Source organism: Schistocerca serialis, chromosome 8, assembly GCF_023864345.2.
Source record: "Schistocerca serialis cubense isolate TAMUIC-IGC-003099 chromosome 8, iqSchSeri2.2, whole genome shotgun sequence".
In the NCBI taxonomy this organism is placed as follows: domain Eukaryota; kingdom Metazoa; phylum Arthropoda; class Insecta; order Orthoptera; family Acrididae; genus Schistocerca; species Schistocerca serialis.
The window spans coordinates 50,229,346-50,248,219 of record NC_064645.1 but is presented as its reverse complement, the minus strand read 5'-3'; the positions used below and the strand labels follow the sequence as shown (position 1 = coordinate 50,248,219).

General features: G+C 40.0%; 1 protein-coding gene across 2 annotated transcripts in view; it reads left to right on the top strand.

Moving 5' to 3' along the window:
• Nucleotides 1–17,166, top strand: part of LOC126416623 (DNA polymerase lambda-like) — a 155,118-nt gene extending 137,952 nt beyond the window's left edge. For both annotated transcript variants that reach the window (XM_050084381.1, XM_050084380.1), the window contains one exon: nucleotides 16,029–17,166. In XM_050084381.1, coding sequence (XP_049940338.1) covers nucleotides 16,029–16,133 — 105 coding nt within the window. In that variant the 3' untranslated portion in view covers nucleotides 16,134–17,166. The remainder of the gene's footprint in view (nucleotides 1–16,028) is intronic.
• Nucleotides 17,167–18,874: the final 1,708 nt, after the last annotated feature.

Genomic DNA, 18,874 nt, shown 5'->3' with positions numbered 1-18,874 from the left:
GGCTACATTAAAAGGCCAGATGCCTGTACTATGCTAAAAAATAAATCACTTGAAGAATAAGGCAAAAATTATTTGGAACGCTATTAAACTAGAGACAAACAAAAATAGTAATTCAGATGAAATATAGTCCCCAGGAAATAGTTCTTTCAGAAATGGGAACAGTTTCAAATCATTGGCCATCAAGTTAATTTATTAGTTTCTCAAAAAGGCAGCAAACACAGCACCTAGGGATAAACAGATACAGCTGCAGTTTAGTTACTTGTGCAAAACTTTCATGCACCACTAACAGACATAGATTCAAAGATAGAACCTCTAAGGAGAGTACAGAAGTTATCAGGTCATTTTTGCTGTTATGTTCTTCAATCCAAAGATTGGTTTGATGTAGCTCTCCAGGCTACTCTGTCCTGTGCTAGTGTCTTCATTTCCAAATAACTATTGGAACCTACATCTGTCTGCATCTGTTTATTGTATTCACATTTTTTTCTCCCTCTACAAATTTTACTCCTGTTTGTTATTAATGTAATATAAAAATCATGTGTACTTTGTATTCCTAGAGAATTTTTTGTTGTATTCCCCTAAAACCCTTAATAGCAAAGTTGAACAGAAGCAAACATAAGAAGTGAATAATTTCTAGGATTAAAGTATCCTAATCTGTCTGTAATCAATGAATGATTTGAGGCATAATTTCCTGCCAGACTTGAATATGCTGTAGTAACACCCATATACAAAACTGAAAATAAGCAAACTATCTCTAATTATGAGAAAGTCTCTTCTGGTGAAACACTGACTCAATTAACTGAGTTATGTAAACAGAACTTGTACAGTGCCTCTCAGTTTGGTGTTCATAAAGGATTCTCGACAGGGAAGGCAGAAAAACTCATAAATACAGTACTGGCATAACTAAAGAAGAAAAATTATGGTGATTACATAGACTTTCCCAAATGTTTATGCTCTTTACAGGTATGCAGCTAGATTTTATCATCCTGATGACACAATGTTTTGACAGATCAATTGGCCACCAACTTTAAGTGAGAATGCTGGTGCACAATCACATCAGATTTATACCTGTGGAACAGGCTGCTGCAGTTGTGCAAGAGGTAGAAAGACTGCTCTCTTGTGAAACAAAGACTTTCAGTGCTGTAGGCAGTAGAAACTAATAATTTTATATTTAACAAAATAGGATTCCATGTCATACTCAAAACAAAACCTTTATCTATATTAATAATGTCATTGGATAACCATATTTCGATGGATTCTTTATGTACACAGTCCCAATAATGGAAAGCCAGAGCAATAATTTGTGTTTCCTTAAACACCATTTTATGCCCTTCATTGAGACAATATTCAACAATGACTGGTTTGTTAGGCTGAAGCAAATGTGTATGATGTTGATGTTCCACACATCAGTCATAAACCATACATAAAGTCTGTCTAATACAAGCCTTTTTCACAATGACAGGGAATTTTATATACTCCAGACTTCCTCAATCCCAAACATATTTACCAGATCCAAGAAGGCTCTAGTTTTGGCCAAAGCCAAAAGGACACTTTCCATGTCATATTTTCTCAGGATTCTTGAAATTTCAAAGAAATGCTCCCTGCAAAGGGTAAAATAGCAACCATATTTACAGGTGTCCATTGTTGGTGCATATAGTTGGAAAGCATGAACAATATGATGACCAATATATCCGTTTTCCTGAAAACAACCTCAAGGTAATTGAGTTCCTGCATCAAATATGAGATTCCAAAATAAGTTCTCTTGACCAGTGTACATGAAACACCCATGCATTGATGCGATGGATGACAACTAGTAGCATGGAGGTAGCAGTCCATTTGCATAGTTTTATGGTATACTGTGTGTCCTTAAGTCTCATAATCTTTTATGTGTACTAAAAACATCAAAAAAGATAATGTGCCATCGTTTTCAGTTTCCACTGAAAATTTGATTTGTGGATTATGGCAGTTAAAATGATCTAAAATCAGAAGAAGTACTTCCATTCCATGTGGCCAAACAATATCATCCATGTATCTCAAAAAACAACTGGGTTTATGAGAAGAAGTCGTGAGTGGGGTATCTTCAAAATCTTCCACAAAAGATTGATGGCAACAGAAGAGAGTACTCTCCCTACCACACTGTCAGTTTGTTCAAGAAATGTACCATTAAATAAAAAATAATAGATGTCAATACACAGCGACACAGCTCAGTAGCTGTATCATTCAAAAACTGACCAATTCGCAAAAAGAAACCTCCAAAGATTCCCAAGTAAAAAGTGAAAAAATATCAAAACTAACTAGTAGGTCAGATGTTGCAATGCATAGGGACTCCAAGCATCGAATAAAATCAGTTGAGTTGGATATATGATGTTCATATTTCCCCACCCAGGTGCTAAGAATAGAAGCAAGATAATTGCCATATTATAATTAGGAATGCCCAAATTGCTGATAATCGGAAGAAGTGGTTTTACAGGTTCATGAACCTTGGGTACACCGTGCAACCTTGGAGATACAGCCGGCCATGGATGAAGTTTTTGTTCGTGCTATCCCATTTGTACTACCATCTGATCCAGCAATGGAAACTCATAAATTGGTTGCTTTTTTATCATTTGCAGAGAGTATTTCTTTGAAAATTTCCAGAATCCTCAGTAAATATGATATTAAAGGTGTCCTTTTGTCTCTAGCCAAAACTAGATTTTGTGATCTGGTAAAAGTGACTTGGGATTGAGGAAGTCTGGAGTACATAAAATTCCATGTCATTGTGGAAAGGGTATTGGACATACTATTCATACTGTTTGTGACTGCTTTTGTTAGTACCTATTGCCAGTGGTACTGTAATTTTTCACTTCACAGAGGGCAGCCCTTCCACTTCTCGCATATGCACAGAAGCCTTTTTCCAAGGTATAAAGGAACAACCATATCTTATGTTACCTCAGTTCTGGCATGATTGTGAACCTGCAATCTCACCTGAAGATGGCAGACAGTTGGAGCATTGAAATAATGTGTCCTCGGGATAGTGAAATCCAACTGCATGTCTGTGAAGAGCGTCAATGAGGGAAATTATTGTTTTGATATAATCTGTGACCTCATCTTTGATTGTGTGAATGTTAGCTGGAAATGCCTACAAATGATTACAGCTAACAGCTTGTTTCAGTCTCACGAATACTCAGTGTCAGACAAGCAATAAAGATCTGTTAGCACTAGGAATAAATGTTGATGTCCATAACACTAAATGAAACATCCCATGAAAAATTCCTTGGTGTCTAACTGGTCTGGTTTAAAAGGAGTCAACATTAAGATAAACTAATCAAGTAACTCAGTTCAGCATTTCTGTCCTTAGAAGCGACTCTCTTTGAGTCGATCTAAAGCCACAAGTGTTGGCTTATTTTCTGTACTTTCAGTTTCTATTAGCTTGATAAATTACCTTATAGGGTAATGCACCTAATGCATATAACATGCTTATTGAAACATGGAAGCTCCACTTTAGAAAATCAACAATATCAGGAAAAGGATAGTGTTCTACTGACATTAAAGGTGATCCATTGAGTTGCTGACAGACACAAAAGAAAGACTGTTACACATAATAGCTTTCAGCCAATCCTTCTTCAGCAGAGAAAACACATGTACATTCACACAAGGAAGCACACCCCATGCATATGTGACCACTACCACTGGGAGCCCCAACTGGAATGCAGTCTTCATGTGAAAAGCAATATGGAGGGGAGTGAAAAAGGGGAAGGGAAAGCAGGATACAGGTAGGGGGAAAGAAGAGAGCAGTCTGGTGGGGTGTGCAGGAACTAGATGGTGGCCTAACAAGACTGCCAGAGGCAGCATCGGGAGATGGAATCTGGGGGGAGGGGAGGGGGAAAGGGAGTGGAAGTGGAGAGGAGCAGGGAAGGTGAAAGGATGGGTGTGTGCATTGGCAGAGGGAAGCAAACAACGAGGGTGAGGGACCGTGAAAAGGGAGGAGGTGGTAGGACAGAAAGGGTGTAAACTGTAGGGTAGAGGGTATGGGGATATTATATTACTGTAGGATGAGAATGGGATAACTTTGGGAGAAAGAATGTGATAAGGATAACTCTCATCTGTGCAGTTCAGAAAAGCTGGTAATAGGGGAGGGATCTAGATGGCCTGGGCTTTGAAGCAGCCATTGAAATAAAGCATGTTGTGTTCAAGTGTATGTTGTGCCACTAGGTGGTCTCTATTGCTCTTGGCCACAGTTTGGCAGTTGCCATTCACTCTGGTGGGCAGCGGGTTGGTAGTCATATCAGTATAAAACCTGTGCAATGGTTGCAGTACAGCTGGTATACAACATGGCTGCTTTCACAGGTGGCACAGCCTTTGGTGTGGCAGAATAGGAAGTGCTGAGAGGATGGATTCGGCAGATCTCCTACCTGGGCCTTCCATAGACATACAATCCATGTGTCAAGGAGTGAGATTGAGACTGACATTGGGGTGGGCAAGGATATTGTGGAGGTTGGATCGGTGACAGAACACCACTTTGAGAGGTGTTTGAAGGATCTTGGATAGGGTGTCCATCATTTCAGGCCATGATGCTAGATAATCAAAGTCCTGACGAAGGATGTGGCTGAGTTGGTCCAGTCCACGGTAGTATTGAATGACAAAGGGGACACTCTTTTGTAGCTGGTTCTTGGGGGGTGGTGGGAGGTTTGGGAGTGTGTGAGGAGGAGGAGGGGGGGGGGGGGTGGCAGTTCCTGTCTGTGAAAGCATTTGTGAGTCTCTCTTTATACTGGGAGCGGGAGTAATTGTCATTGCAGATATGCTGTCTTTGGCTATGCAGGCTGTAGGAGAGTGAATTTTTGGTGTGGAAGGGATGCCTGCTGTCAAAATGCAGGTACTGTTGGTGGTTGGCAGCTTTAATGGTGACAGTGGTATAGATAGAGCCATCAGAGAGGAGGAAGTCAATGTCAAGGAAGATGGCATGCTGTGTTGAGGAGGACCATGTGAAGCAGATGGGAGAGTAAGTGTTAAGGTTGTGAAGAAACGAGGTTAGGATGTCTTGGCCCTGAGTCCACATCATAAAGATATCATAAAGAACCTTAATGAGACCAGGGTTTTGGGAGGCTAGGAATGTTTCCTCCAGATGACCCATAAACAGGTTGGCATAAGAGGGTGCCATGCCGGCACCCATTGCTGTGCTGTATATTTGTTTGTATACATTTCTTTCAAAGGAAAAGTAGTTGTCATGATAAAGTTAGTTAGATGTGCATGAGGAATGTTGGCGAATAGGGAAGTGGCATCAACAGTGACAAGTAGGGAACCAGGAAGTAAAGGGATGGGGATGGTGGAGAGTCAGTGAAGAAAGTGATTGGTATCTTCAACATGGGTGGCTATATTATGAGCAATTGGTTGGAGTTGCTGTTCAATGAGGGCTAAAATCCTTGCAGTGGAAGCACAATAACTAGCTACAATGGGGAATCCAGGATTGTTGGGTTGGTGAATTTTGGGGAGCATGTAGCAGGTGGGTGTGCAGGGTGTCACAAGTGTGAGGAAGAAAATGGATTCAGGGGCGAGGTTCTGGAAAGAGCCTAAGACTTTAAGCAGGGATGGGAGGTTAGGTTGGACTTCTGGGATGGAATTGATCTGACACAGTTTATAGCTGGACGAGTCAGGCAATTGGCAGAGGTAGCAACTCAAGTATGATGACTAGATCAGGGTTTTGAGACTGATTATTGCTATCCTTTCCTCTGCTGAAAGGTTGATATGCTTGGGAAGGGACCTGGGGAAGAGTAGATCTTAGACAAGTCCAACATGGTTAAAATTGGGTGAAGAGCTGAAGATGAAGTCTTTGGATAGGACTAAAACATCTGTGGGGCTGTGGATTTTGGTGGAAAAGTTAACAACAGTGTTCCAGCATTGTTTTGGGTGTGCATTTGATGGAGTGCTGGTAGGAAATTTTTGGGGATGTGGTATGTTGGAAAGGTCCTCTAAGCAGGTCTGGATGCTATGAAGGACTGACGAGGAGGAACAGTGTGGGTAAGACAGGGATCGGATAGTGATGTCCCAAGATCTCAGCAGGTTGGATAACTCATAAAGATGACATGTGGAATGCTCTTGCAGGTGCTGGAAAGCAAGGGATTCAATTTCAGAGGTGTGGTATATGTAGTAGAGATTGCACAGTAGCAATATCTCACAGAGGGAGCAGATTTGAGTCTCAGATGCCTATGCCATGGAAATGTATTTTTGTAGCACCAGGTTTGTAAGGGACAAGGACTGGTGGAATCTGAAAAGGTGAAAGTCATTGTGAAAAGAGGGATAGGATCCAGAGAACAGAATTTTTGTGGTTATGCCATTGTGGGGGGTGGGTGGGTTCAGTGGTTTATTGAGCATTTAAGGAAGAGGATGTGAGACTAGGTTTTAGCCAGGGAGAGGGCAGCATATGAAGGAATCGGGTGGTTGTGAAGGGAGCTGGATAACAGTGAAAGGTGCATAAAAATACATACTGACATGCAAAAACATGCATAGATGCCAAAAACATGCACAGATACATAAAAATATGCCATGATACATGAAAATATGTCAAAATATCCACAAATATGTAAGAAACATAAAAAAATATGGTAAAAAGGAACTAACGAGAAATGCGAGTTCATTGGGCACGGGCAGGTAGGAAAATAAAATGCGAAAACATGTAATGGAGGAGGAGGAAATATGGTCAATAGGAATAATTATAATTGTCAGCAGGAAGAATTTGGGGCATGAGATGCTGCAGTAACTATCTGCACGGTCACGTAGCCATGCGTTGTGTGAAGACGAGATCATTGATACAGTGGGGCTGGAAGTCAGAGTAGTCAGAGTATATGTGGTTTGAAAGGCAATCAAAAAACACTGGGAGTAAGATGAATGGACACTGAGAAGAATGATGTGTTAGAGAATAGTAACAGAGGTAAATAACACAGGGTTGTGGGATGGAAGAAAAGCCATTAGGCAAAAATCGAACAATGGAAGCTCTAGGTTGGAATATCAACAATATTAGGGAAAGGTTAGATTGGTACTCACTATAAAGATGACCAGTTGAGTTGTAAACAGGCACAACAAAAAGAATGTTACACATTATAGCTTTCTGCCAAAGCCTTCTTCAGCAAAGAAAACACACATGCAGATTCACACAAGCAAGCTCATCTCATGCACACATGACTGCTACCATTGGCAGATCTGACTCAAATGCGGCTGTCACAAAAATAGCAATCTGGAGTGGGGCAAGAAAGGGGAAGGTATAGCAGGGTACAGTTTACTAGATTGTGGCCTGACAAGACTGCCATGTGGGGTGTGGGGAAAAAAACGGGTGTGGTAATAGAGTGGAGCAGGGAAGGAGAAAGGATGGTCAAATGCAATTGGGCATTGGGAGGGGGCGGCACACAAATGAGAGTTGAGAGGGGAAGAATCAAAATGCCCTGGGTTGTGAAGCAGCCATTGAAATCAAGCATGTTATGTTCAGCTGCATGTTTTGCCAAAGGGTGGTCCACTTTGCTCTTCGCCAATTTGGCAGTGGCAGTCCATCCTGGTGGATAGCTGGTTGATAGTCATACCAATACAAAAAACTGAGCAATGATTGCAGCAGAGCCGGTATACAACAGGGCTGCTTTCATTGGTAGCCTGGCCTAGGACAGGGTAGGATAAGCCTGTGACAGGACTGAAATAGAAAGTGCTGGGTGGATGGATTGCACAGATCTCACACCTGGATCTTCCACAAGGGTGTGATCAATGTGGCAATGGTTTGAGATTGGGAGTGGTGTAAGGACGGATTTTCCTTTGTTACTATTCCTAAAGGTTTCCTCTTCTCAGTATCCATTCATTCTCTTCCTTCTTGTGTTTTTTCATTGCCTTCCAAACTGCACTCACCCCGAGTCCCGAGCCCCAGTTTATCAACAATCGCGCGTGCACACAACACACGGCCACGTGACTGTGTGAACTGTAGTCCAGTAACAGCATCACAAAAAAGGCCCTTTGCTTGCAAAAGATGAGGTAGAAGATTTTATTTTTTTTATCTTGTGTATGTAGTTGAGAGTATGCTGAATCCAAGTTTTCGACCTCCAGAACTCATGGAACAACTTTTTGAAGCAAAAAAAAAAGGTCTTTTTTTTTCAGATTTTTCCTATTTCTTGGGAACTATGCATCCTACTGAAAATGTTGCCCTTGCCAAAATGAAAGGACATTAAATTTGGTGTCAAGTGACTGTACAGCCGTTGGCCATAATCAGTTATCAAAGTTCGTTCATTTTTACCAACTTGGCTAAAAAGTTGGCTCCAGTGCCTAACTCAAAAACGACTACTGCAAATGAAAGATGTCAAGTTATCTAAGCTGTAGAGCATGAATTTCCATGTTACAAAATCATATAGCTTTTCAGTTTTAGGCACTCTCAAGCGTTCATACATTTGAAAGTCAAAGTAATTCCATTTTGTTGTTTTTTTGTAAGTAAGAAAGAACTCTATATAAATGGAAAAAAAGTGTGTTGCTTCGTCACATGCAGGGATTTCTGCAGTAAGGTCACAGTCATTTCTATCTTCACTATTGATTGCCTTCAGTACATTCATGTACAAAGATTTGGATCAAGATTTATTATCGACTCTCTTAGTGCAGTTGGATTCGCAGCTCCATATATGGAAGCTTCCCTGCCTGAGACATCCTTGACTGTACAACCTGAGCAGCCTAAGATAACCAGTGAAGGCTTCATCCACTTCATCTCTGACAATGCCGATTTTAACATCTGCATGATTAATGGGTTGATAAATTTCCATCTTGTGGGAGAAATCATAGCAGTCTCTCCATACACAGCTGTTTAGCCTGACAAGAACATTGGTCGGGAAAGAAGATATTCAACGTCTAAATTTTTGTCTATCCAAGTGATGCTTCTAAAGGGGAACAAAGGCTTCTCAAAGATCTTGTTGCTTAAAGACACCAGGTTCTTCATCAGATGTCATTTCTGATTGAGATATAAATGCTGCAGTCACACAGGAGAAGTTACTAGCAAATAAGAGGCCAAGAACCACTTGATTTTTAAGCTCTTGAGGAAATTTGAGGATAGAGGTATTAAAATACTGCAGGCAGATGAAGATGCCTATTCAGTAATTGTGGAAACATCTATTTTCCAAGTTGCTAAGTCTGACAGTGCAGCAATCGTAAGTGAGGACATTGGCATGCTTGTTCTCATAACGGGTCGAGGAAACAACTACAACAACCTGTACTTCTGCAAACCAGGAAGAAGGAAATCAGCAGGAGTGTGATACTCTAGTAGTTCTTTTAATTTTTATCCTGCATTTACCCTTTTTCAGTCATGCCTTCACAGGATGTGATAGCATATCCTCTTTTTTTGGCCAAGGAATAAGGAAATTACTAAACCTTATGGAGCAACAACCGCACCTCAAAGTTCTTGTTAAACACTCAGTCTTTCAAGACTTAATAGCATAGGCTGGAGAACAGCTGATGTTAGCACTGTATGGAAATTCCAACTGCACTACTCTGTATGACTTCAGGTACAAGCTTCTTGTGAAGTCTGCTCTGAGAAAATCTTTCAAACATGAAAGGCTACCTCCAACATTGGACACAGCATGGTGGCACTCATTGCGATTCTACCATCGTGTGCAATCTTGGCTGGGGAAGAAAACTGATCCATGCCAGTGGTATTGGAAGAAAAGCTTGTCATTCTTGTTTCCTGTGAGGATGAAAATAGGTGTGGCACCACACACACTACAAAAGACAGTTTCGTGCTCATGCAAAACAGGATGAACAGTATTATGTTGATGTAGCAAAACTGGACTGAAATGCCCCTCAATGTGCAAATTATTGTTGCGGCTTATCTTGCAAGAATGCTTCAGAAATTGTGCTCGACAAGGATGAGGAGGAGATAGAAGGTACACTCGAGGATGGAGAAGTTGGTGAAGGTGGTACTATGAATCCTGAAGAACAGATGCTGGACCAGGACCTGCTGTAGTCTTCCAAATGACCTGGATGGAACTGAAATTTGATAAAATGTTGATCTCTGATATTTAAATTTTTTTTGATGTTGTCGTTTCCTTCTATTTGTTTCATTCATACAAATTTTATATTACTCATATGTAAATACATATTGGCCATCACCGTGTATTTGGTTTTCATTTTAGCATTCCACTCTTACCAATTAAGGCAGGGATAAAAGCGAATATAGATACACATGAATGAAGAAAATTAGAAAGATATACATAGAGAACACATATGTGCTCATTAAAGAGCAGTCTTCCCACTGGAAATTTCATTTCATTGATAATTTTGACTTAAAAAGAACAACAACAGAATGGAATTTCAAGTGTATGGACGCACAATAGTGCCAGAAGCTGTAAAACTAGATGCTTTTGTAACATGAAATTTCGTACTCTACAGGTTTGATAACTTGAAATTTTTTATTTGGAGTAGCTGTTTTTGAGTTATAGATGTTGGAGCCGGATTTTTAGCCAAGTTGGCAAAAATGAACGAAATTTTACAGTTGACTGTGGCCAAACGGCTGCATCGATTTTGACATTTGAAAGGCCTTTACATATGTCTGCTTGTGTCTGTATATGTGCAGATGGATGTGTGTGCGTGTGTGTGTGTGTGTGTGTGTGTGTATACCTGTCCCTTTTCCCCCCTAAGGTAAGTCTTTCCGCTCCCGGGATTGGAATGACTCCTTAGCCTCTCCCTTAAAACCCACATCCTTTCGTCTTTCCCTCTCCTTCCCTCTTTCCTGATGAAGCAACAGTTGGTTGCGAAAGCTTGAATTTTGTGTGTGTGTTTGTGTTTGTTAGTGTCTCTATCAACATACCAACACTTTCGTTTGGTAAGTTACAACATCTTTGTTTTTGGATATATTTTTACGTAATTTCACATTTTTGTGCATATTTCCATGTGTCTTTGTGTATTTTTACTTATTGTACATGTTTTGTGAATCTGTGTGTTACTGCATGCCTGTAGCATCTTTATGCACCTTTTACTGTTGTCCAGCTCTCACCCCAACTTGACACTTTCATTTGCCCATTTCCTATGTCATTTCACATTTCCCCAATGCCATCACTGCCACAACGAACTCGTGGACCATCTTTCTGCACCAGTTCAAAAAAGCATCCCTTTTCCTGGCAAAAATTCAGTCCCACATCCTGTCACGTAAATGCTGCCTAAACCATGGAATGTCCCCCAATGGCCTAGCCACAAAAATTCCATTCTCTGGATCCCACTCCTCTTTTCACAATGACCTTCACATTTTCAGAGTCCTCCAGTCCTTGTCCTTCACAAACCTGGTACTACAAAATTACATTTCCGTGGCACTGGAATCCCAGAACCACCTCTGTTCCCTTTACAAGATACAGCCTATAATTCTCAGATGCAACAATCCTGGACACCCCCTTGTAGCTGGTTATTGTGTCTCTACTGAAAGGATTTTGGCCTTTATTGACCAACACCTCCAACCAATTGCTCATAATCTAGGCTCCCACGTGAAACATTCCAATCACTTCCTTCACCGACTCTCGACCATCCCCACTCCTTTACTACCTGTTTCCCTACTGGTCACTATTGACACCACTTCCCGGTACGCCTACATTCCTCATGCCCAAGGTCTTGCTGCAGTCAAACACTACCATTTCCAGTGTCCTTCAGACTCCAAACCCGCTACCTCATTCCTCATATACCTAACTAATTGTATCCTAGCGAGTAACTACATCTTCTTTGAAGGGAATGTATGCAAAGAGATCTGCGGTGTAGCCGTGGGCACCCATGTGGTACCCTCGTATGCCAACCTATTTATGGGCCATCTGAAACAAACTTGCCTAGCCTCCCAAAACCCCAAACCTTTGGTCTGTTTCAGGTTCAATTATGATACTTTCATGATACGGATCCAGTGCCAAGACATCTTATCCTCATTCCTTCACAAGCTCAACACTTTCTCTTTCATTCATTTCACCTGGACCTCCTCAACTCAATGTGCCATCTTCCTGGACATTGACCTCCTCCTCTCTGATGGCTCTATCCATGCCTCACTCCACATTAAACCCAGCAACTACTGACAATACCTGCATTTTAACAACTGCCATCACTTCCACACCAAAAAATCCCTACCACACAGTCTTAGCATCCAAGGACAGCGTATGTGCAGGAACAAGATTTCCCTTTCTCAGTATACTGATAGCTTCACAGGGGCCTTCACAAACAGGCACTGTCCTCTTGACCTAGCCTGCAAACAGATTTCCCATGCCGTTTCCCCATGCAGCCGCAGTGCTCCCATCATCCCCAAGAGCCAACTACAAAAGAGTGCCCCCTTCGTCACTCAATACTGCCCTGGATTGGAGCAAATGAACCACATATTTCGACAGGGCTTTGATTATCTAATGTAATTCTCTGAAATGATAGACATCCTACCCAAGATCCTTCCCATCCTTCCTAAACTGGTATTTTGTTGTCCAGTGAATTTCCACAACATCCTGGTCAATCCTGTCATTCCCCATCACAAGCCCAACCCCTTGCTGCAGTGATCATATCTCTGTGCAAGACCTAGATGCAAGACTTGCACAGTCCATCCACCCAGCACTTCCTATTCTGCACCATCAAAGGCCGGGCCACCTGTGAAAGCAGCCATGTCGTATACCAGCTCTGCTACAACCATTGCACAGCTTGTTATATTGGTATGACTACCAACCCACTGCCCATCAGGATGAATGGCCACTTCCAAACTGTGGCCAGGAGCAAAGCAGACCACCTTGTGGCACAACATGCAGCTGGATATAACATGCTTGATTTCAATGGCTGCCGCAGAACATTTATTAATTAAATTATTTAGTATTATTTATTAAATTTTAATGAAATAAATTAAAGCCCCACAACCTAAGCCATCTAGATCCTCCCTCTACTATCAGCTTTTCCAAACTGTGCAGGTGGGTGTTATCCTTACAACACATTCTCTATTTCTTAAATTATCCCGCCCTTGTCCTATGGTAACTTACTGTCCACACATCCTCCACCCAACAATTTCCGCCCTCTCTGCCCTATCATCTTCTACCTTTTCACGGTCCCTCACCCTCATTGTTCACTGCCCTCTACCAGTACGCCCACCCATCCTTTCACCATCTCTGCTCCTCTCCACTTCCACTCCCTGTTTCCTCCCCTCCTCCAGATTCCACCTCCTGATGCTGACCCTGGCAATCTTGTCAGGCCCCCATTTAGTTCCTGCACACCCCACCAGACTGCTCTCTTCTCTCTCCCTACCTGTATCCTGCTTTCCCTCACGCCAATCCAGATTGCTTTTCATGTGACAGTTACATTCCAGTAGGAGCTGCTAGTGGTAGTGGTCATGTGTGCATGGGGTGTGCTTGCTTGCTTGCTTGTGTGAATGTGTGTGTTTTCCTTGTTGAAGAAGGCTCTGGCAGAAAGCTATAACTTGTGACAGCCTTTTCATTGTGCCCATGTGTAACTCAGCGAGTCATCTTTATGCTGAGTAGCAATCTGTTCTTCTCCTGGTATTGTTAATGCACATTCAGCAGAAGGAAGCAGTAAGAACATTGTGTAAAGCAGATAACCGTAAGTATTACAGAAATGATTTTCAGGGTCTTGGAATTCTGACACTCACTTCCAAATACATTTACTCGTTAATGGGTTCTGTTGTTGATAATAAAAACCTTTTCATCTGAATGGTGATTTACACATTCGCAATACGAGACACAAAAAATAATTTTCATTTAGACTTTGCCTTCTTGTCTATGGTTCATAATGGTGTAATTTACGTTGACAGGTAGATATTCAGCAAGCTTATATCTAAAGTAAAGCAGGAAATTGGGAATCTTTACCAATTCAAAACAAAATTAAAAGCATAAATCATTAGCTGCTCTTAGAGATTATGTGAAATTCGGTTTTGAGGGACTGAAATGTTTTGTCAGCTACATGGCAAGTAACATCATTTGCTACCAAGCTGCTTGACAAGTGGTAAATCACAGTAAACAGAAGTTAATATTCACAGACGTGGAAAAATAGTTTTAACACTTTGATTGTAATCAAATTCAGGGTAACTTTTTGATTCCGGCATTGTGGAAATCTTGGGGTTCTGAGGTAAGGAACTCATCTGAAAAGAAATTTCCTTGAAGGTTGTTTGATAGAGAGCAGGAAAGGTGAAAATCCAAGGGTGCAAGATCAGGTGAATAAGGTAGGTGCAGATTGGCTTCCCAACCCATCTCTTGTATAGCATTTTTGTCAGTCTACCAGAAGGTGGTTGGCCATTATCGAGTTTCTGATTATTATTCTTGTGCTACCAACGCAAGACATCTCAGTTGCTGACAATAAAGATCAGCAGTGATGGTTATACCTCAGGGAAGCAATTCGTAATACACCATACAGTTGCAGTTCCATCTGATGCAAAACATCATGTTTTGTGGATGCGCACTGTTCTTTGTATAGAGAGTCGTTGCTTTGTTTGGGCTCCACCATTCCTTTCTTTTCCTGATGTTAGCATAAAGACACAATTTCTCATCAATAGTAATGATACAGGATAGGAATGTTGTTCACGAGCCAGTTGACAATTAGCAAGCAGAGATGCACATATGACCACCCTCTGATTTTTGTAATATTGGCTTAGAGCATGCAGTACTCATACATGCAATTTTCGAACCCTTTTCATTGCAAGCAAAAGTTGCACAATGGCAGAATGATCACAGTTTATCACATCTACCAGTTCTTGAGTACACTGATATAGATCATTGTGGATTGATACATTTAAACAATCTTCATCAAACCCTGAAAGTCTTCCTGAATGTAAAGAGTCACTAATGTCAAAAATGATCCTCTTCAAAAAGAGAAAACCATTTTCTTGCTGTTTTCTGTCCAATGGCATTATCCCCATACATGGTGCAAATATTTCTGGCTGCCTTCACTGCTGTCACCCCTCAGTTGAACTCAAACAGGAGGATATGTTGGAAATGTTCCAATTTCTTCATTTGGCACTCCATTTCCTAACATCCACAGCTCCATTCATTATCTCCAAATGACAATATGTAAATTCTAATAGCAACAGTGAACTACAAATGAAAAATGACAATCAGTAAATAAATTCATAGCAACCAGAATACCAACATGCAAGATAAAAATGCTGCAAAGTTATGCACCAACCTAATAATTGGTGAACAAATGCTATCTATGATGTATGGAATCTGAAGATCACCAGCATGTGGCTAAAACTAGTTATAACAGTTATCATATTGCATAACTGCACCTAAAATAAAAAAGGACTGAAAGACTATGGTTTGCATGCTGACATTGCAGATCAAAAGTAGGTGCATGAAGGAGACTTTAAACCTGACAGCATTGTCTTCACCATGATGACATTTATGTTAATGTTTTTTGTGCCATTTTTCATAGAGAAGGTTTAAGGGTTGTTCTTCAATGAAGTAAGTATATTCAGAATAGCTCATCATTGTATATTGTAACTATGGAGATCTTTGTGTCGACTGCACGATAAATCAAAGGCCTTTATTTGGCACTACCTCATTAGCATACATATCTATGTGGAAGAAGTTAAATGGCATTTCCAATATCTGGACTGGCTGCAAGGAACTGGGTTTCCAGAACTTCGTTGTTAGCTCCACATTTGTCTAATCTCATGAGAGTTGCATCACTTTCTCTAAATGTGCTATTCAATGCTTTAGAATAAATTTTTGGTCAAGTCGTGTCAAAAAGTGCTCGCATTGGACACTTTTTTTGGAACACTAGTACTTTTCATTTTCGTTTACTGCATTCCCCCCGTGTACATCATCATCTGCCAAGTTGTATATAAGTTCTGCAGTTATGATCTGTCAGTGCTTTTAACCACTTCTCCCTGCCTCATATAACTCTCTAAGCTTGTGAACAATTTTAACTCTTTCTGACCACTCCCATTCTGTACAGCTTTTTACCATATGCTGTTTGTATACTGCTGGCTTGTATCCCTGAATGCTATAAATATTTCAAAGCAATACTTGTATAGTTTAAATGAAACTAAATTACTAAAATAATTTAAAAAATATACAGAACAATTGCTTTTGTTGCAGGACTCAAAAATCATAAATGGACATATTGTTGACACACCTACAGAAGAGTCAATTTTCCTGCATCTCGGTTTGCCTTACCGACGGCCCGAGGAAAGAGATCAGTGAACATTAGAAGAACATCTTGTAATCTTTAATATATTACTTTCATATTGCATTAGCTGTGGATTGTGGTATGTCCTGCAAAATGTTGGCATGCATAGTTGACTAGTCAGTGTAAAGATCATTCTTTTAGTCTGTTTCTTCTCAGCAGAGAGTATCAAATTACTGTGGCCTGAAGAAGGAAAATTTTGGATTTTTCACAGTGTAGATGAAATAATATGAATACATACAGGTGATAAATATTATTGTTATTTATATTTGTCATAATAAATATTTTAAAAAAGTTAAACCTTATAAGCCCATTTTATTTATATCACAATAAAAAATCAAGTTAACCATGTCACTAGAAATGGAATTTTCTTGTCTGCAAAGATCATTGTTACTTTGTTTCTGATGACTCACTGCAGTCTTCTTATAAAAACTATCTTGAGATCTATCAGTACAATTCACACAATAGGTTGTCAATTTCCATAACACTTGTCATGTCAAGCCAAATGCTCATCAGTAATTGTACAATAGTGATGATGCAGAACAATAAAATTTTGTTGAAAACTAGGAATTACTGTGTTCTCCAGAAAAACGGTGATTCCTGTTTTCATGAAATACAAGTGATCCTGCATTTCCCAATAATAGAGAATAATAAGTCACCTGAATCATTGATAATCACTTTATTTGTTGCCTTTACTAGAATAATGATATATAATAAAAACACTCCAAGTACTATTCAGTTAGAAAATGTGTGTGTGTGTGTGTGTGTGTGTGTGTGTGTGTGTGTGTGTGTGTGTGTGTGTTTTTCCGCTCGCGCGTGTGCATGTGCATGTGCACACATGCGAATGTTTATCAATGTTGCAGTGATATACAATGGAAATTTGGAGCCTGATTGTAGTGTTGTTAAATAAATGTTGTATTGAAGTTAATAGAGCCAGGAAATATGTAAACAAAACTGTATTTTTGTAGCAGATGTTCAAATTTAAGTGATTAATTTTGTGTTTTATTGTTGATCAATTACTTTCTATTAAAATCTTTTTTATAAACTCTCTGTAATTTGTATTTATTTCACCTATCAATGTATTGCAGTGTTCAAGACACTAGTCTTATGTGCAGAAGTCCATTTGGGTTTCCCCTTGATTATCTCTACCCTGCAATGTCACCAAGTACATCCCATAATTGTTGTAACATATGAAATCCGTTGCATGGTTGCTGAGATGTTCAGACATTGTGCTGGCTTACACTCACCTTTATGGATTCCCTTTGGTGCTACTTGAGTACTTCAGGCTCTGGAGATGTCAACAGAATAGTTTTTCAATGGTGGTGGTCTTGTGGATCATTCTGTATTTCAAACTATGTCTGTAATATCAGAGATGTGAACTTTTGCAAAAGAGTTGGAATCCCATCTTGGAAAAGACAGAAAGTGGAGTCCAAGTTTAAAAATAAAAGAGGAAAAAAATTTTTTTTATTTCCAAAATATATGTTAGGTTGATAATTGGTGAAAAGTCAAAACTCAGTTTTAACTCATCGCAAAACATCAAAAGTATGAGATATAATGTATATTTAAACAGTGCCAAACAGAAATTTTGTTTACGGGAAGGTCAACTCCAAAAACTTAGCACAGTGTCATGTTCAAATAACCAGTAGAGCCTGTCAAATGGAGTTTTTGAATGTCAGAAAATGTAGTTGATGGAAGATATTACATCATTCTGTCCCAACTGTTTGTAAAAGATATTTACTTATCTTTGGATTTCTTATTGTTGACTACATTATTACTGAATGTGAGAAGAATCAAGAATCAAACTGACTGTAGTTCACTTAGCTGGATAAGACTCCAATGAGGCACAAAGTTTTTTTGCAATTGTGTTCTTCGGGTTTTTATTTTAAAAAGTCCAGACAAGAAACTGATTGATAATTAATGCAGTTGGATTAACAATATTAAACTGCTATCACTCTCTCTCATGGTATCTCAGTATGATTGACAATGTGCTTCCATATGTTCACCTGAGTTGTTCATTCCATTTTTTGTGATTTTTCAATGATCAACATAGTTGTCATCTTTGCTTCAAGCTATATTACACATACTCACTGTCTCAACTGCAACCGGACTATGGAGTAATTTTGATCTTGCACTAGTTTTTATAGCAAAGTTCAACTTTCAGCACCTGCTACGTCGTTTGAGTCTCACTTGTTTTCCAGAGCCAACCGTGTTATTCCATGAGTTTATTTTGGTATTCTATAGCTCTACTGGATGATCTGATCAATGAGACCTTAATAAATAGTGTGTTGGACCCTATGCTTTGTTTACATTGGAAACTCCATTCTGCTTGATTAGGCTTTTCAATATTCTTATTTTGATAGACTCTTTAATTATGCTGTCCCAAAAACTTGCATTTGCACCATAATACTGATCTTTTTGTATTTTATTTCATTATTGTGCTTGCAGCAGTGCTTGGTGGCATATAATTTTCTCAGTTACATTGTTGTGACTCGCCGATCTTTCAAAGTGCCACCACACAGTTACGCGCGTCCTTTACATGCGGCGCTGTCTGCCAGCCATGCAGCAGCCACACCACCTGAGCAGCCAGCCAGCCAGTGGCCGCTAGACTTGAACTCAGTGCTGATTTCAATGTTACCGTGTACACATGTCTTATGTTCTCTACTAGCTCTGTGACTTACATGTCTTGTGTCATTTTTGAAATAATGGTACGGGATGCTACTATCTGGTCGGCACCCAACAAAGAAGGTAGGCAACGTGC